At 35.0% G+C, this 23484-nt stretch overlaps 3 protein-coding genes across 11 annotated transcripts; all 3 read left to right on the top strand.

Annotated features, from left to right (window-relative positions):
• The first annotated feature begins 2710 nt into the window (after positions 1 to 2710).
• Positions 2711 to 6299, top strand: RPL21C (Ribosomal protein L21). The gene is made up of 5 exons (XM_048085636.2): positions 2711 to 3039; positions 5083 to 5163; positions 5652 to 5753; positions 5837 to 5911; positions 6000 to 6299. The coding sequence occupies exons 1-5, from the start codon at positions 2761 to 2763 to the stop codon at positions 6066 to 6068; spliced, it is 606 nt and encodes a 201-aa protein (XP_047941593.1). The 5' UTR covers positions 2711 to 2760; the 3' UTR covers positions 6069 to 6299.
• Positions 6300 to 7990: 1691 nt separating this feature from the next.
• LOC125188651 (pleiotropic drug resistance protein 3-like) lies at positions 7991 to 16939 on the top strand. 9 transcript variants are annotated; one of them, XM_048085629.2, is made up of 23 exons: positions 7993 to 8247; positions 8345 to 8404; positions 10874 to 10958; positions 11206 to 11365; positions 11456 to 11532; positions 11675 to 11728; positions 11802 to 11892; positions 12010 to 12311; positions 12382 to 12663; positions 12742 to 13055; positions 13165 to 13325; positions 13406 to 13509; positions 13671 to 13824; positions 13911 to 14042; positions 14172 to 14245; positions 14322 to 14654; positions 14736 to 15026; positions 15132 to 15215; positions 15285 to 15418; positions 15679 to 15906; positions 16016 to 16187; positions 16273 to 16527; positions 16604 to 16939. In XM_048085629.2, the coding sequence occupies exons 3-23, from the start codon at positions 10875 to 10877 to the stop codon at positions 16868 to 16870; spliced, it is 3753 nt and encodes a 1250-aa protein (XP_047941586.1). In that variant the 5' UTR covers positions 7993 to 8247; positions 8345 to 8404; position 10874; the 3' UTR covers positions 16871 to 16939. The 9 variants fall into 9 exon arrangements, with proteins under 9 accessions (XP_047941584.1, XP_047941586.1, XP_047941583.1 ...); XM_048085626.2 differs by having other exon boundaries at positions 10857 to 10958; XM_048085628.2 differs by having other exon boundaries at positions 8345 to 8430; positions 10857 to 10958.
• A 489-nt stretch (positions 16940 to 17428) lies between these two features.
• Positions 17429 to 22379, top strand: LOC125188654 (uncharacterized). Its single transcript, XM_048085635.2, has 9 exons — positions 17429 to 17729; positions 18656 to 18720; positions 18915 to 18963; positions 20351 to 20445; positions 20582 to 20667; positions 20750 to 20809; positions 20964 to 21045; positions 21689 to 21802; positions 21912 to 22379. The coding sequence occupies exons 1-9, from the start codon at positions 17543 to 17545 to the stop codon at positions 22080 to 22082; spliced, it is 909 nt and encodes a 302-aa protein (XP_047941592.1). The 5' UTR covers positions 17429 to 17542; the 3' UTR covers positions 22083 to 22379.
• The last annotated feature ends 1105 nt before the right edge of the window (positions 22380 to 23484 follow it).

Genomic DNA, 23484 nt, shown 5'->3' with positions numbered 1-23484 from the left:
TCAAGCATGGATCAAGTAGAGGTATGCTTTGAGGATTGTGGTTGCCTTGAAGATCTAGCCATGAATGCATGTTAGTTATGTTGTAAGTGTCTTAGCTTGCTTCGTCAATGACTTTGTATTCCAACTTCCACCCTATCCAATGTTATTTCCTTCTTTGTTCATCTTAGTTTTCTTATTTCTTGTTGGGTTGCTCTTATTGATAAAATAGAAAATCAATTCTCACAAAAAAAGTACCTAGATCAAACATCATAATTGGGTAAATCCTTGAAAAATGGATCATAAAATACAAGGATCCTTATCACATCGATTTCCATTGGTCCATCAATTCACCTTATTAATTCAAATTTATAATAATTAAGTAAAATCCACACTAAAATATACATGTAAAATAATTTAACATGCAACAAAATAAGGAGTAACAAATTTAATTAAAAATTAGCAACTAATCCAACCCATTATATTATTTTGTAGCAATAAATCTAAACTTAAACTAAAATATGCATATCGATTTAAATAAATAATTTATATTTTGTAGCAATAAATCTAAACTTAAACTAAAATATGCATATCGATTTAAATAAAAATAAATTATTGTAAATCAACTTCACATAGATATAAAAAGTGAATTTATTAATATTTAATTATTTATGAGAGAAATTGTTGTTGAATTTATTATTGTGTTTGGGAAATAACACTCTACATTTATTCCTCACAAGAGTTCCCTTCGTTTTCATTATTTTGGGTCTATCACTCGTTCCTTTGCTATTTTTTAAAATACACTAAATTTAAGTTTTTATGTTAAATCTTACATCTATCTCCCATGGTGGTAACGAACAATATCAACATAATTTAAACAAAAAAAAATAACAATAAGATTATTCGAAGGAAAAATCAAAAGTAGCAATAAATTCACATCTATCCGAGCCACTAAATTCAACTAAAATTTGAAGCTCAAACAACCACCACTAGTTAAATAAAGCCAAACACTTGTAGCTCAAACAACCACCACTAATTCCACATAAATCAAGCCAAACACTCATGATTTATATCCAAGACTATTCTAAACCCCCAAGCCTCTTCATCGGGCTCATTTTCCCCTTCATTGTCCGCCCCTAGCATGTAAAAGATAAAAGTAAGAAATATGGATTATATGAGACAACAAACCTTAGTCCAAAACAAAACTCACATCTTCATCAAAGTCACAAAAGAAAATTTTGCAATGAGAATTATGTTATTCAATAACATACTCACACAAAGACCTTAATTCCCTTCAGCTCGGCGTTGCTCAAGTGGAGCATGTGTAGCTTGTTTAGCCACAATTTTTCCAACCCCCAAGAGTTGAACCATTTTAAGCTCAATGGTAACATTGTATTCAAATCACTCTTAACTACACATATATAGTAAATGTTTTTGCATGTTTAATTAAAAACCTTTCCACCTCCAAGCCATTCAATTTATCACCAAAAAACATTGCACTTCCACTCCCCCTAATTATCACCAAAATAACTAAAATCTTTTCATTTTTCTAATTATCATAGCATTGTATTCAAATCACTCTAAACTACATATATATAAATATGAAACGTTTTTGCATGTTCAATTTCCCCACCCTTGTAAAACCTCCCACTCACCACTTCCTCCATGCATGATCGTGGTTTTAACATGTTTGCTTCCACTTAACCACACATTTTTAGCCCTTTAATTATATATTTTTAATTTAATCTACTTTTTTAAATGAAATGACAATCTTGAATCACACATTTTTAGCCCCTTACATGTACAATTTTAATTTAATAGAACTTTTTAAATTAAATGACAATCTTGTAAATTTCTTCAAAACTCCCATTTTATATATTGTATAGATTTAAAAAGTTATAGAAGAAAAAAATTAAAAAATTATTTTATTAAGGGCTTTAGCCCCTCCTCCCATCCACATGGTTCCGCCCATGCAAGTGTCAGTCGTATGCATCTTGAATACCCTTGCATAATCATCTCAAGTGCTCTCGCCCCATGCCATCGATAACACACAAGTACTCATCGAAAATATCCGAATTCACGACAGTTGTAAAGTATTGGACGACCTTCGTACATTTTTGAAGCGTGGAAAGGCTTTACCGTTTAAAATCGTTGCTTTTCAATTATTGGTTTAACTTATAATGAATATGGTTAATTGTCTATAAAATCACTGAGTTTGGTCAAATTCTGGTTTATTCAACACTTAACAAATAAATCACAAAATTTAAAAAACTTTCAATTGTTACATGATAATTTATTTGGAGGCAAATTCGATGCTAAATTGGTGCACACATGTAAAATTTTGGTGTTGTCAATGAATACTGACGTAAATGTATATTATTGTGACACGCAAATGATATAGTTGTGAGCTATTAAAAATGAGTCACTCACCCATTAAAAGGCCTCATAAGGGAGAGGGTTATCCACACTTATATAGATGAGCTAAGATCGTTATAAGTCGATGTGGGACAAGATATAGAGAGTTTTAACATGAACTTAAGAAACTAAAAATAATAACACAAAATTATTCAAATGCGACCATAGAAACTTTTTAAAACTTTATGATTCGTCGTTCAAATTTGGAAAAATGTGAAATAAACATGAATTTGTAAGCAAATAATCCTGAAGAATCACAGATTGAAGGGCAAAAGCGTCATTCCAGTAACCGAAGGATATAGGATAGGATAATGGAAGCGAGTAAGCAGAAGAGAAGAAAAAATTCGCAGGAAGCGACGCTCTGCAACAATGGCTGCTCTATCTCTTTCCTACTCTCTCATTCCAAAGCCTTCCCATAACCAAACTCAAACCGCCATTTCTCTATCCAGACCCAATCTTTCTTTCTTGTCTCACTCTCTCTCACATCTGTCTCTCACCGCCCGCAAACACCCGGTAGTGTCAAAGGCAACGGACACAGAGGCTGCATTATCCGTTACCGATGCCGAAATCGAGACCCCGGTTCTCGAAATTGAGCCCGCTGTTGAAACTGCCGAGCCCAAGCGTGAGGAAGTTTTTGCTGTTGTGATGGTGAGTCCTTAATTTCTATCAAATTCTAGTGTTTTAATTCCAAGTATATTTTCCTTGTTATGAACAATTCTGGGGCGTTGATATTATATGTGGAAATTCGATTTTACGGTGTACTTCTTTTATTTGATTTCAGAATCCATTCTTTCATCAAAAACTGAAACTTGAGCTTTAGAGCATTTTAAGAGATTATTTGCATAATTCAGACTATGATGTTTACACTGAAAACACACTCTAATTTATTCATCAGTCGTTTAACAACTCCAGGGAAATTCATAAGCAGTGGTGAAAACTTGAGAAGGTATCTCATGCCAATTCTCTGTACAATTCTTGACTCGGAATATCTGATGACTAAAATGGCATTCAACAGTGCAAACTTTACCAAATTACTTTTCAATGCAACTAATCTTACTTAGCTACTCAAGGTTGCAGCAGATCTGAGTACTTGCTCCTGAATCGAATATCCAGTTTCTTTTATCTACTGCTGCCACAATTCTGAAGGCATAATATCCTTCATATTGGTCATTTCCTCCAAAATTATGGACCAAACTCGCATTAATGTAACAAATTACCAACACATCTTGCAACTTCTGAGTCTCTGACTGTATTATTTTGTTTATTTCATCACAGTCTCTCGCAGTTTACCTTTGTATAACTATAACCACCGATTTCCCTTTGCAGTCCATTGCTACGACCGAATCTTTAAATAAGCTCACTCCACAGTTTCTTAGTGCTATCAGTATGACTAATGAATAAGCGCATCAACTAACTATTTCGATATTGGAATGATCATTCAGGAGGAAACCATGATTTTATGATAAGTAGATCGAGTTCGAGGTTTAGTAAAACTTCCACGATCCATCTAAGAATTCCAGTTACTTTGAGCTCTGGCCTTTGAGAGCTCTCTTAATTGATCTACTCTATTTCATCAAATTGGTGCCTGGTAAAATTGTGCAGCAACAAACAAGCTGCATTCCTGGATTATCTGCATTATGTATTTGCAAAATATCGGCAATCTGATTTGGGTGACATCCTCATTCCCAACTTGCATATAGGTATTAGCTCTTTGATTTGCAATTGGACCTCCTCACAGCTTTTCATCGTGCAGTCCAAGCTCGTCATCGCTAAAATATTCTAAGTTAGTCCGAGTTGCTTCACCATCTTCAGTCGAGCTATTTTTGTAGTGAATTCAACTGGTTCTAGAAAACCCAGAAATTTAAATGAAGAAGGTGATAGTAATTTTCATTTTAATGCTGAAAAATCAATTGTTACAAAGTAACTAACACTAGCTCTACAACTAAACGGGGATAGCTGTCAATAGAGTAAGTTATAGAAGACTCACTGTCTGACTCTAATGTGTGATTTCTTCTAGTGACTTAGTTACACTTTTATTAGTAATGTTTGATATATTGCAACCACTAGAAAATGTAATAAAAGATGTGCGGATAATCTGAATATGAGCCACAGATTGAATCCTCCTTGATGCCGTTCGTCAACAAATTTCAGCTAGACTTCACATATTTTCATCATCCTTCTGTGCATCTTCATTAACCAATCCTTCATTCCTAACAAAATTTCTTGATTGTATAGATGGATGATTTTCTCTTCTGATGGAAAATTTTGGTTGTCTAGTGTTAAACAATGTGTTAATGTCTTGAATTTTTAATTTCTAATATGCGGAATTGTAGATGATTGAAAATCTTATTAACTTTTAATACTTTCTGCTGCTTATCTGTTGAAACTTCAGCTGCTTGATACCAGGCACTAGATCAAGGTTCATTGCATTATTTCGGACTTCATTTATTTATAATGTGTTTTTGAAGATATTATGATGCCTTAACAGCTTTTCACCTCCCATGAAAATGATAAAGCTACACAAAATCAGGAGTTGAATCCCATCTGCTGTTTGCTGCAGATATAATTATTCAAGATATTCTGTTTGTCTAATATATTAGGATATGTTTGTATCTTCTGCTGAAGCATCCTGCTTGTTACTCGTGTGATTGTCTACTTATAACTTTTTCTTTTGGCCTTTTACTTGCTTAGGTTGGAGGAAGGCAATACATCGTATTCCCTGGACGTTATATCTACACACAGAGGCTTAAAGGTGCAAGTGTAAACGACAAGGTAAGTAAAGATATTATGAGAATCCTACCATGGTCTATGAGTATTTTACTTTTCTAGTTTCCATTATATCGTATTGATTGTTCTCCTGAATATCGCCTTCATATATTGGTGTGAACTCACTTGCCTCAAGGATCTTATTTCTATTTTTCCACCACTCTTTTGTCATTGTACTTGTACGAAGTCCTTACATTTTTATGGCATGGAAATGATTCGTCCAATTCATCTTGATCATGTGATGGCATGGAAATGTGAGTTAAGCATAGATAATGTGCTGCTGGAGCCTAAAAAATTGAGATTTTCAACTACTACTTTTACTGGTTTTGTTTGCTACATTATGCAAATGTTGAATTGTTTAGTGGATATCAACTCATATGTAGATATCACTTTCATACATAATTTCTTTCTTTTTCTTCTTCTGCCTTTGTATGTATAATGAATACTTCCGTATCCATAATGACACATAATACATTACAACTCGACCTGTCCAGGTAACCCTAAATAAGGTGTTGCTCGTGGGAACTAAAACAAGCGCATATATTGGAAAACCGATAGTGCCTAATGCCACAGTCGAGGCAGTTGTTGAAGAGCAAGTATGATCAGAATCCAGGATGCTTTCTTGTATACATACTCATGTAAATCTAGTGCATCAACTCAATCATTCTATTCTATGCAGACGCTGGATAAGAAAGTGATCGTATTCAAATACAAGAAGAAGAAAAACTACAGAAGAAACATTGGTCACAGACAGGTTAGCACATCATTTTGTTACTTGAAATCCCACTAAGTTGCATTCTTTCACTTTTTTCGCCAACTGCTTTATATCTTTGCTTGTACAGCCTATTACAAGGATAAGGATAACAAGCATCACGGGATACCAAGACTCTCCTGTGACTACCCTCGATTAGATTGTACCAACACTAGATTGGAGAACTGTCTGGTCTTGCCTCTTGTTAGATTTCATTAATTTTTTGAGAAGATGATGTCTACTGTCAATGCATCTTGATTTTGATGGAAACTGCTACTTTGAAGTTGGAGTGTGAAGGTCCATCTAGGGCATTATGTAGCCCACATCATTTCGATTCTCAAATCTTATTTTGACAATATTTTTAGTGTTAATTGTTGTGCAGTTGCTTCCAGATTATGCCTCTCTTTTGAATGCATCATGTATGTCGAGTCTTGTTTTCTGGCAAGAGTCGGGATGTGTTGTAGTTCAGATCTAGACTTAGGTTAGAATTGCGAGTTAGGGTAGCGACATCGGATAAGTTATGTTGAGGACATACTGAAGATACCGGATTTCCGAGGATCTAATAGGATGTCTTCCAAAAATTCATATCCATGCTTCCAGGACCTCTTGACTGCAAATCTTATAATTGTAGATGAGGGCTTGTAATTTTTGTCACTCCATCAGTAGATCCAAACCTCTGATCCTCTAACCAATTAACTTATTCGAAGTTTGAATTTTGCGTGAGCAATAATAACTTAATCTCATACTCTGAATCTAGGAAGGATAAAATAGTGCTGATAAAGCATAGAGAGAATTTTCGAAATCTCACTAGGGGGGAATATTTTTGCTTCATGAAGTTGATGGTTTTGACATTTAATTTTTATTTTGGGTAGTAGCTAATTGAAATGAAACATGCATAAAAAATTATGATGGTTTTATTCAAAATAGGACAGTGAAATTAATTAATTATAACATGGAGTACCACTTTATCTAGTTAACATTTATGTTTGTACACGTTTTATCAAACTTAACATTTATGCTTGTACACGTTTTATCAAACTAGCAATGCTATATAATAGGATCACTAGGTCATTATTAAAGATATTTTCATCAACAAAATAGAAGTGCTTATGGTTGTGGAAGAAACTCTTCAGCAAAACAATTTATTTTTTATAAAATTAATATTCTAAATTATATAATAGGAATTATAGAGCTCATGAATCATGTATCATGATTGAGACTTACTTCCACAACACAGTGGTGTGTGACTAAGACCTCAACATAATGGTGTGTGACAAAGACCTGAAAATCTAATCTTTTCCTTTTACAATATTTAAAGCGTTTCCTTTATCTTTAATATTGATACGGTGGATTTTGATTTTAAAAAGTAGTATCTTTTCAATGATTTGACTTTTATATAGGAATGTCAGTGAAGTCTGAAATTCATCAATTAACCTAAATTTCCTACAATCAAAATTTAGAAAGTTAAAATTGAGAATTTCTAATCCAACAAAATCATTATCGAAATAGCTTGATTCGAAATAGAAACCAGAACCATGAACACAATCTTCACAATAGTACCGAGCAACTTTTGTTATGATTGCAAAACAAGTGATTTTTTTATCCGTCAAAGAATACTACTACTACTACTACTTAGTTTAAGTCTTGATAATTTGTACATGTCATATTCAAATGCACCAAAATACACCTAAAATTCATGTAAACACTGGTGGAACTACATGTATTGGGGGAGGGGCCTAATGAATTGATTTTTTTAACTTTTTTTTATTATAAACTTCTAAAATTTATTCATATTTTATACATACAATTATATAAAAGCCCCTATTAATAATCAAAATTGTCTAAAAATTTATTGAAGTAAAATTTTGAAAATTTAGCCCCTACTTATTAATTTGCAATTATTCAAACTTAGTAAATACTCCATCAATTATGATTTATTAATTTTTTTAATATGATATTTTTAGTTAGAGGAAGGAGAATTGGATTCGAAGCATTGACTGCAGTCGTTACATAGTCGAACCTTAGTACATGAATGTTGGTGAAAGAACATCCACCTTCAATATAATATGGTAGTTGCAATAAAAACTTAGTAATATACCAATTAATTATAAGTAGATTATATTCGGTCACACATTCCCCACTACTAAATGATTCGAAATAAAGTGTTTGTAATTGAGAGGGATAGTACTAGGTAGTACTATAAGACACAAGGAAGAAAGGTATGAATGGCAATGGCGATTCCAGCAGTAGAGGTTCGATACAAGGAGTTGAGGGTGGAGGCAGAGTGTGAAGTTGTGAAGGGGAAGCCTCTCCCAACTCTTTGGAATTCACTCAAATTGGTATGTACTGTGCATAATCTATCTTCACTCTGTCTTCTTAATTGTTACTCATATACTATTAATATTTAGAAATAACATTAATTATAATTCTTTGCAGGGTGCAACGAGGCTTCTTGGTTTAAACTCAAGAAAGACACACATAAATATTCTTGACGATGTAAGTGGCATCATCAAGCCTGGAAGGTACAAACATTATACGAGAGTGTTATCAATTTAGGATCGAAATATAAGTAATTTATCAAATTGATAATGAGAAAGGTAAGTATTATAGTAACTTAAAATGTTCGTATTCTAATAATATCTTTGAAATCACCACATGAATGATCTCTTGGAATTTAGCCGAACTGAATTTTCGATTGATAATTTCAATCATCGAAGTTCTAAAGCGATATATATTTTCTTACCCCAAAACCAAATTTCAATATCATAACAGCATTGACTAGAGCTGGTATTCGGTCAGTTGGTTCCTAACCAAACCGACAAGTCGGTTAACCGACCATATTTCAGTTCCAAATAAAAAATCGAAACCGGCACCGACAAAAAATCAGTTATTTCGGTTAGAACCGAACGGTTAACCAATAACCAATGGAACCGAGTGGAACCAAAATTCCTTAAAAAATTTCACTATCCAATGAACTCATTTTACTTCCTTTTATAATGGCCTAATCTCTCCTTTCTTTGTTATACTGACGATGTGGGACAATGGTAAGTTTATGCTTACATTTATGTACTACTGCTACAAATAAACTAATAAAGTTTTTATACGAACAAATAGAAAAGTGGCATTATACTTTTATGAGTACTATAGAATTAAAGAAAAACAACAATTATTTGTTTACCTTTTAGCAGCAATATTTGTGGCAGTGCACTAAATTTAAAGGCCATCACAACAAAACAAAATACAAAATTTATTTATTATGTGTTCATCGTTATTGGGTGTATGTAAACCTTACTCATAGTTGTAAAAATCTTGGTTAAATTATTTTTTATATATAGTTATTTAATAGCTAATCTATATAGGAACTTCTAAAAATATTTAATAGTTGTAATATATATTAATCTCAACTAAATTTGTATAGTTGACAAAGAACTCTATTAAGATTTATTTAATCTCGGTTTTATATCTACTGTACTAATATTTATAGAATCTAGGATTTCATGGAAATATTATTCTAAGAAAATAGAAAAGGAAATTTAAAAATGAAAAAGAAATTAACAAGCAAGGCTGAAACTATTTGCCAACATCTCATAAAATAAAATAAAAATTAATTTATAAACTATATAAAACAATTGTATTAATCTATTTGTATTATTTAAATTGAAATTTAAATTATGCCTCACTTTCAAGTTCACCTTCATTAAAAACATAATTTAAGAAAATTGCACGAACCCACAAAATCACTTATGTATCTTAAGATTATCCCAATTCCCACATCGACTTTTACAACATAACAAGAATGCAAAACATTGTTATAAAAGATAAGTCTCTTCCTTAGTGAAATTAATCATGGCCTTTGGGCTTTAAAAATACATGTGGCTCGTGGCCCATATAAATATGAGTCTGAATTAGGGATATTAACTGGGCTAACCCGTTTGGGTTCGGGCCAATCCACTCGGGTTGCCGGGTTATTTGGGTGCGGGCTATTCGTATCAAAATTTTCTTCTATAAATGATTTTAAAATTTTAGATACTTTTTTTCTTTTTAAGTAGAATCATATAAAATCTTCATATTTTCATACTAGTATTCTACTGACATTGTTAGTAACTAATTCTTTGTGAAAATTAAAAATCATATCTTACATGAATCATTATTAAAATTATAAATATATTAAGATTTTGATGAGTTATTTCTTAATTTTGTCTTGATTGGCTTTGGTGGTGGTAAGACACTAGTGGCAGATGATGAGACGGTGGACTAATGAGTTGAGATGGAACTTTAAAGCTGATATTGTGGGATCGAGTGGAAAAGTATAATGATTATGTAGAAAGATTGAAGATTAAAAAATATAAAAAAACCCTAAAACTTAATAATTTTTAATAAAAAGTTGCAACCCATCGGGCCGACCCGCAACCCGTTCGGGCCAACCCGTTTAACCCGTCAACCCATTTGGGCCAACCCGTTTAGCCCGTTTTGTATTTGAGTAATAAAATTACAACCCTAACCCGCTCATTTTACCGGGTTGTTCGGGCCGGCCCACGGGTTTCGGGTTGAATTGACATCCCTAGTCTGAATATATGTGGCTCGTGGCCTTTGGGCTTAATTAGTCGGTTTTCGGTTCGGTAACCGATAACCGATGTCAAAGCAGGTCTCCTAACCCGACCTGAACCGTGACCGACATTTTCGGTTCTCGGTTAACCGAGAACCGACAAACCGAATACCCAGCCCTACAGCATTCCATTTCCTATCCTACGTGAAGTTAATTCACTTTCATCAACTTCCATGCTTAATTCACAAAACATTCCTTTTCTCCATCATTGCCATTTTGTCTACCACGCAATTATGTCAAAAATATAGAAAATCCCTTACCAGTTTCGACATCAACATATGTACACAGCAAGTGTGTGTAATCTCAATAGATTACTTGGAATCATTCTTCACTTCAATTCAGTCATTTATCCATTGCAGAATGACTTTACTACTTGGTCCTCCAGGCTGTGGGAAGACTACATTATTTAAGGCTCTTTCATCAAATCTCAGGAGATCGCTCAAGGTGGCTTTATTTCTCCTCTTATTTCAAATTTATTTATTTCTAGTTCTGCATGTAAAAGGAAAGGGATGGTTATTAATTCATGTGTGAGTATTTTACTTGCGTTTCAAAGTAGTGTTGACACAAAATGCTATTGTTCCCAAATACTACTACATGATAAATTTGTTTCAAGTGGAGCTAGTATCATCATTTTGTATTATCCATTTGATGTTAACTTAAATGATTCATACCTGAAGTTAGCCTGTAACAGATGACAGGGGAGATTTCGTACAATGGATATAATCTCCAAGACTTTGTAGTACAAAAAGTTTCTTCATATGTAGGCCAATATGATCAGCATATCCCCGAAATTACTGTTAGAGAAACACTCGATTTTTCAGGTCGTTGTCAGGGAATTGGAAATAGAGCAGGTTAGTCACTTTATGTGTGGAAAAAAAACTTTAAACTTTGTTGTGTTTTTGAGTATTCCAAAGTGATCTTCAGTGCTCTTGTTCGTTTAGAAATTTTGATGAAGCTCGCCAAAAGGGAGAAAGAGGAAAATATTGTTCCAGACCCTAACGTTGATACTTTCCCGAAGGTATGATAATATTCTTTGCAATTTGAAATTCCATTAAGATATACTCCCTCTGAAATGCCGTATTACGAAATTCAGAACCTGTAACAAGCACACTAGATTCCATTAAACTAAATCTCATGTATGGTAAATAATGAATGTGTAGGGAATTTCTGTGGAAGGAGAGAAGACAAGTCTTCAAACTGACTACATTCTGAAAGTAATTTTCATGTTAGCTCAAGTATGGATATCTCACTACAATACTTTAAGTCTATAGTTTGTATATTCTCCAGATTCTTGGGCTTGACATCTGTGCTGACACGCTCGTTGGAGACGCCATGAGAAGAGGCATCTCAGGTGGTCAGAAGAAAAGACTCACACTAGGTAGCTTAATATGCAGATATTTATTTGACATCATGCTAATATACTCCCAAATCAAAGGTTTTTCATCTTTAAATGGTTTACAGATAAGTGTAGGTGATTCAAGATGGTATTATGCAGGTGAGATGCTTGTTGGACCAACAAATGTTTTCTTTATGGATGAAATATCAAATGGTTTAGACAGCTCAACGGCATACCAGATCGTTTCTTTCCTTCAACAACTATGTCATGCCACTGATGCTACCATAATTGTTTCACTTCTCCAGCCAGCTCCAGAAATCTATGATCTATTTGATGACATCATCTTCATGGCTGAAGGAAAGATTGTCTATCATGGACCACGAGATGAAGTTCTTGAGTTTTTCGACACTTGTGGGTTCAAGTGTCCTGGAAGGAAAGAAGTCGCCTGTTTTCTTCAGGAGGCAAGTGTGCCCCATATCTGTTTCTTATCTTTGAAAGTGATAATATTAAAATATTTTGACTTGATTCCAGGTTATTGCTCCGAAAGATCAAGAGCAGTATTGGTACAAATCTTGGGAAAAATACAACTATGTTTCAGTTCATATGTTCTCAAGGAAATTTAAGGAGTCTCGCCGCGGATGTAAGCTTACTGAGGAGCTATCTGCACCTTCCGATAAGTCCAAGAGTCAAAACGAATCCTTCAATTTTAATGCGTATTCACTTAAAAAATGGGATCTTTTTAGCACCTGCATGTCAAGAGAACTTCTTCTGATGAAAAGGAATTCCTTCGTTTACGTATTCAAATCTGTCCAGGTATGCACAAAAGCATATCATGGTTGGTATACGTTTATATGTGCTTTTAACTTATATAGAAACATTGCTTGATTTCAGCTGGTCATACTGGCATCTATTACAATGACAGTATTTTTGAGGACACAGATGAGTATCGATCTTCTCCATGCGAATAGTTACTTGGGAGCTCTGTTTTACTCTTTGATTATTCTAGTTGTCGATGGTATACCTGAGCTCTCCATGACTATTGGAAGGCTTGGAGTTTTCTACAAACAGAGAGACTTGCATTTCTACCCTGCATGGGCATATGCAGTTCCAGCTACCATTCTCAAGATTCCACTCTCGTTATTAGAATCTTTGCTTTGGACATGCTTTACTTACTACACGATTGGCTATAGCCCGGAGGTTGGCAGGTGAATGATACTACATATTCATACATTCATCTCATAAATCATCATCAACTACAATGTTGGAATAGCTATGTGTTCTCGACTATTATTGTATTTTGTTGATGTGTTATAGGTTCTTCCGCCAAATGATGATGTTCTTTGCTGTTCACTTTTCCTCTATATCATTGTTCCGTTTTGTGGCAGCAGTCTGCCAGACCGTGGTTGTATCTGCAGCAGCTAGTAGTATAGTAATATTGTTTATGTTTCTTCTAAGTGGCTTCATGATCCCAAAGTGTAAGTACTGATTCTATTTCTTTTGTAATTTTTTCTTGAAAAAAAGGATGCATGTATTTTATTATGATTTTGTCTTGTAGCTTCCATGCCAATTTGGTTGAAGTGGGCATTTTGGATTTCCCCATTATCATATGGGGAGATAGGCCTTTCTTTAAATGAATTTCTAGCTCCGAGATGGCAGAAGGTGAACATTCATCTCTATCAGAATATTGTTAATGATTTTTTTTGCTAGTAGTAGTACAATAGAGTAGTTCTTGGACTATATGAGGAAAAAATGGAGTAATTGAGCTAATATTGTGAAATTGTGGCTGATATTGTTTTCGTCTACTACATGATTGCAAACAGCAACTATCTGGTAATTCCACAATCGGACGTCAAACACTGGAAAATCATGGCTTAAATCACGACGGACATTTCTTTTGGATATCTCTTGGTGTCATGTTTGGCTTTGTGCTCCTTTTCAATATTGGGTTCACACTGGCCTCGAGTGTCTTGAAACGTAAGAAAGAAATGATTTTATTGTAGTCTGCATCAAATTCCAAAATGGCTTACTAATCAAATTATACACATCTTGAACTGCATCAGCTCCTGGTTCTCGTGCTATTATTTCAATCAAGAAACTCTCTGCACTACGTGAAAAAGAAGTGGTCTGTAACGTCCATTCACAGAAACAAACTGGAATTTCTTCTGCAAGCTCTAGTGCTGAATCTCATAGAGGTCACAAATTCCCTTTAATTCCTTTCTTGTTCACGTGTGAATGATGATTGAGATGTTAACCTATGTGACATTCTTTGTCCTTTTTTCCCTTTTCCATTTATTGAGGATCCATTCATCATCGTATCACAGGTAGAGCTGTTTTACCGTTTGAACCACTAAGTATAGTGTTCCAAGATGTGCAATACTATGTAGAACCTCCTAAGGTAAGAGCAACAGTCCATGTAAAGTATATAAGCTAGTTAGAACTTAGATGGTTTATTCCATGAATGTTTTTATCAGACAATGAAGAAGCACGGAGTCTCTCAGAAAAGACTTCAACTTCTTCACAATATTACTGGTGCATTTAGACCTGGTGTTCTAACGGCACTCATGGGTGTCAGTGGAGCTGGAAAAACTACACTTCTTGACGTTCTTGCTGGTAGAAAAACATGTGGAACTACAGAAGGAGTGATAAAAATCGGAGGCTATCCAAAAGTTCAAAGCACATATTCTAGAATTTCAGCATATTGTGAACAAACTGATATACATTCTCCTCAAATCACCGTGGAAGAATCAGTCATTTTCTCTGCGTGGCTACGTCTTGATTCCCAAATTGACCCAAAGACAAAATCAGTATGAGCCACACTCTCATAAATCTTTCTATTAAGGTTACATTGGGTTGAGTTTTTTTTTTTCTTTTTTTTTTTCACACAGGAGTTTGTAAAAGAAGTTCTGGAAACCATTGAGCTCGATGGAATCAAAGATGCACTGGTGGGCGTTGCAGGTGTTGATGGTCTTTCAACTGAGCAACGCAAACGGTTGACAATAGCTGTGGAACTTGTTGCTAACCCTTCAATCATCTTTATGGATGAACCTACAACTGGTCTGGATGCCAGAGCAGCGGCAATTGTCATGCGTGCAGTCAAGAACGTAGCTGATACCGGGAGAACAATTGTTTGCACCATTCATCAACCAAGCATAGATATATTTGAAGCATTTGACGAGGTATCAATTGCAATATATAATTTGTTGTATGTTTCCCATCACAAGGAAATGACATCTAACTTGATGCTACATAATGTGATTTTTGGATATACTTTATAACTTCAGTTGTTACTTCTCAAAGCTGGAGGGTGCATGATCTATTCTGGACCCATGGGACATTGCTCCTCTAAAGTGATTGAATATTTTGAGGTATATATCTTCTGATGTGTGCAATATCTCTTTCTCTCTATCAATATATTTCTCTTAACTTTTGAATAGGGTATTTCTGGAGTGCCTAAAATTAAAGATGGATGCAATCCTGCTACGTGGATACTAGAGGTGACTTCTGCTTCGTCAGAAGCTGAACTTGGCATAGACTTTGGTCAAATTTATGTCGGTTCTACTTTGCACGAGTGAGTCCTATATAGCCCTTGACATTTTCATCTTTGAGCTCTTCTTCACTAAGATTCCATCTGCAGCATTTGACATCATAATTTTCTTATAACTTGATATGTTGTCTCACTCTTACCGGTGACCTTTGCGTTGTTTTATCATCTGTTTCTAAGTTTCTTCAAATTAGTCTACTTTTTGGCTCAATAACCGGATGTCAAAATGTAATTGTGACGTGCAGCTTGTAATTCAACCCTAACATATTATGTTGCATGGTTTATAGGGATAACAAAGAGCTTGTGAAGAGACTTGGTATGCCAGCTTCCGGCTCAAAAGATTTACACTTCCCTACGCGATATGCTCAAAATGGCTGGGGACAATTCACAACCTGCCTCTGGAAGCAGCACTGGTCTTACTGGAGAAGTCCATCGTACAACTTGCACCGAACAACATATATGCTTAATGCATCTTTTCTGTTTGGATTCCTGTTCTGGGGTCAAGGCAAGAAATTGTAAGTATATGAATTACACCCATGCTTGAATCGTATCAACCATCAAGTATGCGCATATTTTTAACTAGTGCCTCTTTTAGTTCTAATATGTTGCTATTTTAATTAACAGACATGATCAGCAGAGTCTACTGACTCTACTTGGTTCAACATATTGCTCTATAATCTTTTGTGGGATACAAAATTGTCAGTCGGTATTGCCATACATTAACAGAGAACGAACTGTGTTCTACAGAGAGGTTTTCGCTGGTATGTATGCTTCGTGGGCATATTCAGCTGCTCAGGTAAAGGAATTCAAACGCAACTTAATAGAACTATGTTAACTATTTTCTGTATGAGTTGAGAGAAGTGGCTGACTCGATATTGTAGGTCATCGTAGAGATCCCATACGTCTTCGTTCAAGTACTTGTATTCACAGTGATCACATATCCTATGATTGGATACCAGTTTTCAGCATACAAGGTCTTTGTATATTTCTACTGCATGTTTTGTACTCTACTCTCCTACACATATCTTGGGATGCTGTTGATTGCAATCACTCCGAGCTTTCCGGTGGCAGCCACTCTACAGTCAGCCTTCTACACGACGTTCAACTTGTTTGCTGGCTTCTTTATTCCTCGCCCGGTAAGTATCTCACGATTTTATTTTATTTTTTTCAAACTTGAAATACGCTAATGGAATTGTGTTGTTGATTTGGCAGCAAATTCCCAAGTGGTGGATATGGTTATACTATGTGGTTCCGACATCATGGTCGTTGAAGGGAGTTGTTACGTCTCAATACGGAGACGTGGAGAAGGAGATTGCAGTATTCGGAGAGAGGAAGACGGTGGCCGGATTTCTCACTCAATATTTTGGATTTCAGCATAACATGCTACCCTTGGTTATTCCAGTCTTGACTTGTTATCCTATTCTCTTTGCTTTTCTCTTTGCTTATTGCATTAGGAAGTTTAACTACCAAAGAAGGTGAAGTGATCATCTTTGTCTTGTTTTATTTGAAATGGACAGACTATTTATAACAAGTACTACTGGTTTGAGAAAAAAATGAGTTTTAACTTTTAATGCATAATTTGAAAAGAATGAGAAGGATAGAAACAAGTTACAACCATCTTACATTTTACAAATGACAAAATTATAATGATGGATACCGTCTAGTTTAATTAAAAACCTCTTATTGATAGGTATTTAAATATTCAATCTAATTTAATTACTATGCGAAATATATAGAAATATTCATAATTCAAAACCACTACTTAAACAATTAAAAATTTAACCACTCATCTACTTTAAATAAAATTCTCTTAGTGAAAGGTATATAATCTAATTTAATTATTACGCGAATCATATAGCAATATTCATAATTAGCCAATATATCTTATAACCTCCAAACCCACTTGAAAACATAAAAAAACTGTATAAAGTAATGATTTATTAATATAAATTAAATGTAATTACTCTTTAGTTTGTTAACATTAGGTAAAGATTTATGATTAAAAAGCGGTGAATGAAAATTTAGTTAGATTCAATCAACCAAGATTTAATACCAAAGCAAAGATTAAATTTTGATTTTGGGTTTCGCCGGCCGCTCTCCTACTTTACTCGTCACCACACACACACACACCAAAGCTCAAAGAGTGTGAAGATGGTGAGCAAAACCGAGGAAGAACAACTGATTAGATTGGAAAACCAAGTGGAGAACGGCGGTGGCGGCGCGTGGGAGTACCTCTGCCTCGTCAGGAAGCTCAAGCTCCGCCGCTCCGACAGAGTCTTCAAGTACGGCTCCGCCATTCTCAGCGACCCTAAGAAGCGATCTGCACTTGGCCCAGAAGGTCATCTTCTCTCACTCATTAAAGATCGAGTTTTTTTGTGTTTAGATTGAACGTGCGTGTATTGGATCTTTGATTTTGATTGTGAATTTGTGATCGTGTCTGTACTTCTTTTTGTCCCTTTTAGCTGTAAGTGGGCCAAAATTGGGTTATACTGTTATTAATCAATTGAGAAAAATTGGTGGATTTGTTTCTGAAACTACGATTTTTGAAGAGATTCTATTTTTTTTTTTTGGGGGGGGGGGGGGGGGGTGTTTGTGCTTAATTAAGTTGGATATTGAGAGTTTACCTCCTGCTTGCACTTGTTTTGTGGGAGTGAAGTGATATTTCTTGCGCTATCTGTTAATTCATCACTGTATCTTTTCTTTCGGGCATTGTTTTGCACACAGAAAAACATGGGTGCCAAAGGATTTCAGTTCGATTTGAAATGCTTAGTTTTCATTTGTGGTGGGGAAGATGAGCACTTAGTTGAATGTTAAGAGCTGACGATGTCGGATGTCACAAATTTTAATTTTCATCAATGTGTGTTGCTTAATAGATTTGTGGCCGAGCTGTTAATTTTAAGCAATCACATTATTAAGCACCTTTCCCGCCATTGTGTCACTGTTCGCTATGTTTGTAAGTATACAATTCGGTAACTTTTTTGTACCTGGATAGTCCTTGGTGGTCTTTTCATGCTTCCTGAGTGGTGTAGAGAATTAATCAGTTGCAAACCTTGGAACGGGCTAGTGACATGTGCAGCCAGTTAATTATTGTGCAAATCTTGGCTTCATTTAGGATATTATGTGTTTCGTTATGATCTTAAATAGCATATCTTATGTGTTCAATAATGCCTATGAATATTGCTTGGTTTAAGATACAGGTTAACCCTTTGCTTTATTTATTTTTCAATGTTAGATTGACAATTTCCTCCCTTCTTATTAATTTAGAATGGACATTATATGAGCAAGTTGCTATTGCTGCAATGGACTGCCAGCGTCTTGATGTGGCAAAGGTATATGTTTAATCTGATGTGAAAAATTATATAATGGTAGCTAGCAGAGCATGCAATACCTTAGTTTGGGCTTCAAACATAACCTGTCCTTCCATATCCAGAACTGTGAATTTTGTTTTTTTAAGTATTTCTGTTTGATAATCTTACAGTTCTTGATGCATCCTTCATACTATTTGAACGGGTCTTTTTTGTAGGAATATATCAAGATCTTGCAGGGGAAGTTTCGTGAGAGTAAACGAGTTGGTGAGTTTATCTAATAGATAGTAGTATATTCTTTTTGGTGATTTAAAAGATAATATATTCTGTAATTATGAAAACTCCACCATCTTTTCTAAACTTAAGGTCTGCAGCTAAAGTTACTGTTATGTTGATTTATTGCTCTATTGGCTTCCAAATTAAATTGTGGAATCTGTATATTTATCTTCGTGGGGTGCGTTATATTGCTAACTATTTAACTCTGCTAACTCATCAATGCAGTGTATTAAAAATGTCAATACGGTGACATTAAAATGTCAACACATAATATCAACACATTATATTGAAGTTCAACAAAATCATGTGTTGACATTTTAATGTCATTGTGTTGACATTTTTAATACACTGTGTTGATGAGTTAGCAAGTTAGCAACTTAAGAAAGTTAGCAATTGATCACACCCCTTATCTTCGTATATACTTTCTTTGTCCACTTATGATTCCGACATTAGTTTTCTGAACACACACCAGTTTGGAAACAAACAGGTAAATGGTTTTTGTTTTAGCTGTTTGATGAGGGTAAGTATACTTGCAACAGTGTTCAGTGTACAAACTAGGTCTTGCACAGTTGCACTGTGAAAAACCTCATCTTGGAGTAGAAGCATAGTCATATCTAAAGTATTTAGTTGGTGATATTGTTGTGACTCCGTATCTTAGTGAATGGTGGTGCTGCGAGAATTAAAAAAAAAAAGCCATAACCAGGGATATACTTCTATCATAAGTAGGTCTGTAGGTGCTAGAAAATATGAGTAACAATGAAGGGAGCTTCTGTGATCTGGTAGTCTGGTACAAGATATGTGAGAGCTCAGTAATAAAAATAGGGCAAAGAAAATATTCAACCCTGAAAGTGTGAATAAGTAGGTCTGTAGGTGCTAGAAAATAGAGATAAAATCTTTCTAGTTTGAATCTTTAGCTGCTGAAATTTGTCAATGTTTCACTTTTCCCTTTGTCTATTTTAATAGTGAATCTGTTTTGTAGAAAATATCCAAGCTCAAACACTTTTGGTATTATTTCACTAGCAAGCCAAATGATTACACGCCCTTCATTTTTTATTAGAAACTTTTTAACTTATGGGTGTCTATCACACATGTTTTTCAATGTCGAGTATGAGTTTAATTTTTCTATTGTTGAACTGTAAACCTTCTCTTTCAGAAGCTCTTTGAAATAACTGTGTGTTTTTTGTCAACATGTTGAATGTTTATTGGTAGTTACGTCCTGGTTTCCTCCAGTCTATCTCTGAATTTTAAACAGAGTAAATTTATTGTAGCCCAGTCACATATATTAGGATGTGCGTGGTTTTCTAAAAAATATCTTGGTGGTGCTTATATTCCTCAAGTTCTTTGCATCCTGCATATCTAATACCATTTGCATCTGCAGGAAGGCTGGAAGCAATATTGCTTGAAGCCAAAGGTCTATGGGCAGAAGCTGAAAAGGCCTATTCCAGCCTTTTAGAAGAGAATCAATTTGATCAGGTGCACGGAGAAATTGATTTTCCACTTATTGCTTAACTTCCATGATCTATACCAAAACTATAAATGCATTTATATTCATTATAAAATGGAAGAGCTACATGCATATCCAAACATGATCTTGAAATTAAATACTCAGGTGATACACAAAAGAAGGGTAGCAATGGCTAAGGCACAAGGAAATCTTTCAGGAGCAATTGAGTGGTTGAACAAGTATCTTGAAATGTAAGAGAATCAAATTCAACTGTTTCTTGAGTATGAAGAATTTTCTAGTGATTTATTTAATTGACTTTTGCTGGTTATTCAGATTCATGGCAGATCATGATGCATGGAGAGAACTAGCAGAAATATATGTTTCTCTTCAAATGTGGGTATCTCTTTCTCTGTTAGTTTATTTACCTGATTGAGAGTTGATGCAATTGAGCATGGTTGATCTCGTAGATAAGTTGCTAGATAGTATTATATCGATGTTACAATTGATCTTCTTTTTTTAACTCGCTCAATTCTCTGTCAATGATTAGGTATAAGCAAGCTGCCTTCTGTTACGAGGAGCTGCTCTTATCTCACCCAACTATTCCACTATACCACCTTTCCTATGCTGATGTAAGTAGCTTAAAATGAACTCTGTTTTCCAGCTGATCCAAGTGGAAGGCTAAATCTCCGTGTTTCACAGAATTGGTTTCATCTGCTACTAGTTACTCCCTCCGTCCCACAAAGATTGTCCCATTTTTCCATTTTGGTCCGTCCCACAAAGTTTGTCCCCATTTCACTTTTTACCATTTTTGGTAGTGGACCCCATATTCCACTAACTCATTCCTACTCACATTTTATTATAAAACTAATATATAAAAGTAGGACTCACATTTCACTAACTTTTTCAACTCACTTTCCATTACATTTCTTAAAACCCGTGCCCGGTCTTAGTGGGACAATCTTTGTGGGACGGAGGGAGTATCTTTTTCTATGAGGCATACATGTATAGAACTTGTTACTTCATAGTGATTTTCTACCCCAAAATTCTATCTTTATTGTTGTTTACATTTCATAAAAAATATTTGTATCGTAATGCTTTTATTCCAGGCGTTGATGCCCTCGTGAATACCATTTTCTTCTTTTTCTATTTGAAGACATGTAGCTTTATCCAGATATAGTACAAAGGAAATCATGATTCTTGTTTCATTTTTATGCAACTAAAGCACTGTTACAGAATCAGGTAAAATTTCTTCTTATCTGTTTCTGATTCTAGGTGCTCTACACACTTGGAGGAGTTGAAAATCTTCACGCGGCAAAGAAATATTATGCAGCAACTATAGATCTGACTGGTGGCAAGAATAACCGGGCTCTTTTCGGCATATGCCTGGTCTGACTTCTATCACAATTCATCTGGTTTATGGTTTTGAAATGTGTGCTAATAATCATTTTTAATCCTTAAGCTTGTCATTTGACTGAATGTAATGTTCCTTTACCAGTGCGCTTCAGCTCTTGCACAGTTGACTAGAGGTCGTAACAAGGATGATAAAGAGAACTCGGAACTGCAGTCTCTCTCAGCAGAAGCATTGGAGAAAGCCTATAAGCAGCAATCCCCTACCAAAGTTTCAGTCCTGAGTTCTGCCCTGAGAAGCTTGAAAGTCTCGTCATGATCCATAACTCGTGATAGCTCGATGCCTCAATGAAAGGCCATACAGTGCCTCAGGAGCGATATATTGAAAACGTTATTGTTTAGCCTGCTGCTTACGCTTGAGCGACACGATTTTTAAATTTGAGCAAATTTGATTGAATATAATTGTTGACTATACTAGAGGATTATAACCGATTCCATGTAAGATTCAGTCCTGTTAGCTCACTGAACCCTCAATAAGTTAACATGTTTTATTTTATTTTCCCTGCAATTATCATTTGTATTGGAGTTTTGGTAATCGATTTCTACTTTTGGAATAGACGAAGCATTGTCTTTTTTAATATATATAAAAAGTTGAGGTATTGAGTTTTGGATAGTAATTCAGTTTCTTTATAGGGATAATTGCTTTTAAAATCATAAACTTTCTCCATTTTCCGGTTTTTCCCATAACCTTTCATTGTAGCATACAAAATCATAAACTTTGTCAAAGTGCTCCGTTTTCCCATTTCGGATTTTTCGGCTAAAAAACTAGATGATGTGTTGTTTTAATCCTACATGGCAGCTGACTAAACATAAAACATTTTTTTTATTTAAATGCAATTTTAATAAAACTTCCCCCAAATTTTACCCTAATCTTATTCACCAAAATCACAGCACAGCCGACGTCTTCTCTCAATCTCACTCTCAATCTCACTCCACTCCACTCCACTCCACTCCAAATCACTTCAATCGCAAATACTCCGTCGTGGCGACAATGACTTTAGCAGCGACGGCGTGACCGGTGACGGTGTGAACGAAGTTAGAAACGAGAACGGAACCCAGAAACTCACGTTCCAAAATTGAACCCAGAATCTCACATTCAAAACCATAAATGAGAATAATTTTTGCATCTCCAAACAATGGAGCTCAAATTCACGACGGGAGAGTGAGAATCGATAATTGAATCAATTATTACCTCGATATGGATTCCAATCTGAAGGAGTTGATATTGCCTACCAAGTTGAAGCTCGATTTCGCGATGGGAGAGGCTGAAATTGAAATTGAAGGTTTTAATCCCCAATTTGGGTTTAATTTGGGGATTTGATGAAATTGAAGGTTTTCATTTGCAAAACGACGTCGTTTTGCATGTATAAAACGACATAGTTTTATAAATTTTCGGCGTATTCCACGTAAGAACTCAGGCATGCCACGTCCGCGTTATTTCTGCCGGATAAATCATGGGTCGGGTCGAAAGGGAAATTCGCACACTCCGACAAAGTTTATGATTTTGTATGCTACAATGAAAGGTTACGGGAAAAACCGGAAAATGGGGAAAGTTTATGATTTTTAAGGCAGTTAACCCTTCTTTATATATATCCATACTAGAAAAAGATAATCTAGTAAACCTTAAATCCCAGATTTTGTGAGAGATGTGTACCATAATA

Source organism: Salvia hispanica, chromosome 5 (assembly GCF_029641045.1).
Source record: "Salvia hispanica isolate PSC_SH4W2 chromosome 5, Shi_PSC_v1, whole genome shotgun sequence".
In the NCBI taxonomy this organism is placed as follows: Eukaryota; Viridiplantae; Streptophyta; class Magnoliopsida; order Lamiales; family Lamiaceae; genus Salvia; species Salvia hispanica.
This window is presented reverse-complemented; position numbering and strand designations above follow the sequence as displayed.

What these genes read in the sequence shown, in the direction of transcription:
- RPL21C (XM_048085636.2), top strand. Translation starts at nt 2,761, where the DNA reads ATGGCTGCTCTATCTCTTTCCTACTCTCTCATTCCAAAGCCTTCCCAT. An exon ending in GTGCAAGTGTAAACGACAAG is followed by an intron (nt 5,164 to 5,651) that starts GTAAGTAAAGAT and finishes CGACCTGTCCAG; the next exon opens with GTAACCCTAAATAAGGTGTT. An exon ending in GAAACATTGGTCACAGACAG is followed by an intron (nt 5,912 to 5,999) that starts GTTAGCACATCA and finishes TTGCTTGTACAG; the next exon opens with CCTATTACAAGGATAAGGAT.
- LOC125188651 (XM_048085625.2), top strand. Translation starts at nt 8,134, where the DNA reads ATGGCAATGGCGATTCCAGCAGTAGAGGTTCGATACAAGGAGTTGAGG. An exon ending in TTTGGAATTCACTCAAATTG is followed by an intron (nt 8,248 to 8,344) that starts GTATGTACTGTG and finishes AATTCTTTGCAG; the next exon opens with GGTGCAACGAGGCTTCTTGG. An exon ending in TTGACCCAAAGACAAAATCA is followed by an intron (nt 14,655 to 14,735) that starts GTATGAGCCACA and finishes TTTTTCACACAG; the next exon opens with GAGTTTGTAAAAGAAGTTCT.
- LOC125188654 (XM_048085635.2), top strand. Translation starts at nt 17,543, where the DNA reads ATGGTGAGCAAAACCGAGGAAGAACAACTGATTAGATTGGAAAACCAA. An exon ending in ATCTGCACTTGGCCCAGAAG is followed by an intron (nt 17,730 to 18,655) that starts GTCATCTTCTCT and finishes TTATTAATTTAG; the next exon opens with AATGGACATTATATGAGCAA. An exon ending in TTGAACAAGTATCTTGAAAT is followed by an intron (nt 20,668 to 20,749) that starts GTAAGAGAATCA and finishes CTGGTTATTCAG; the next exon opens with ATTCATGGCAGATCATGATG.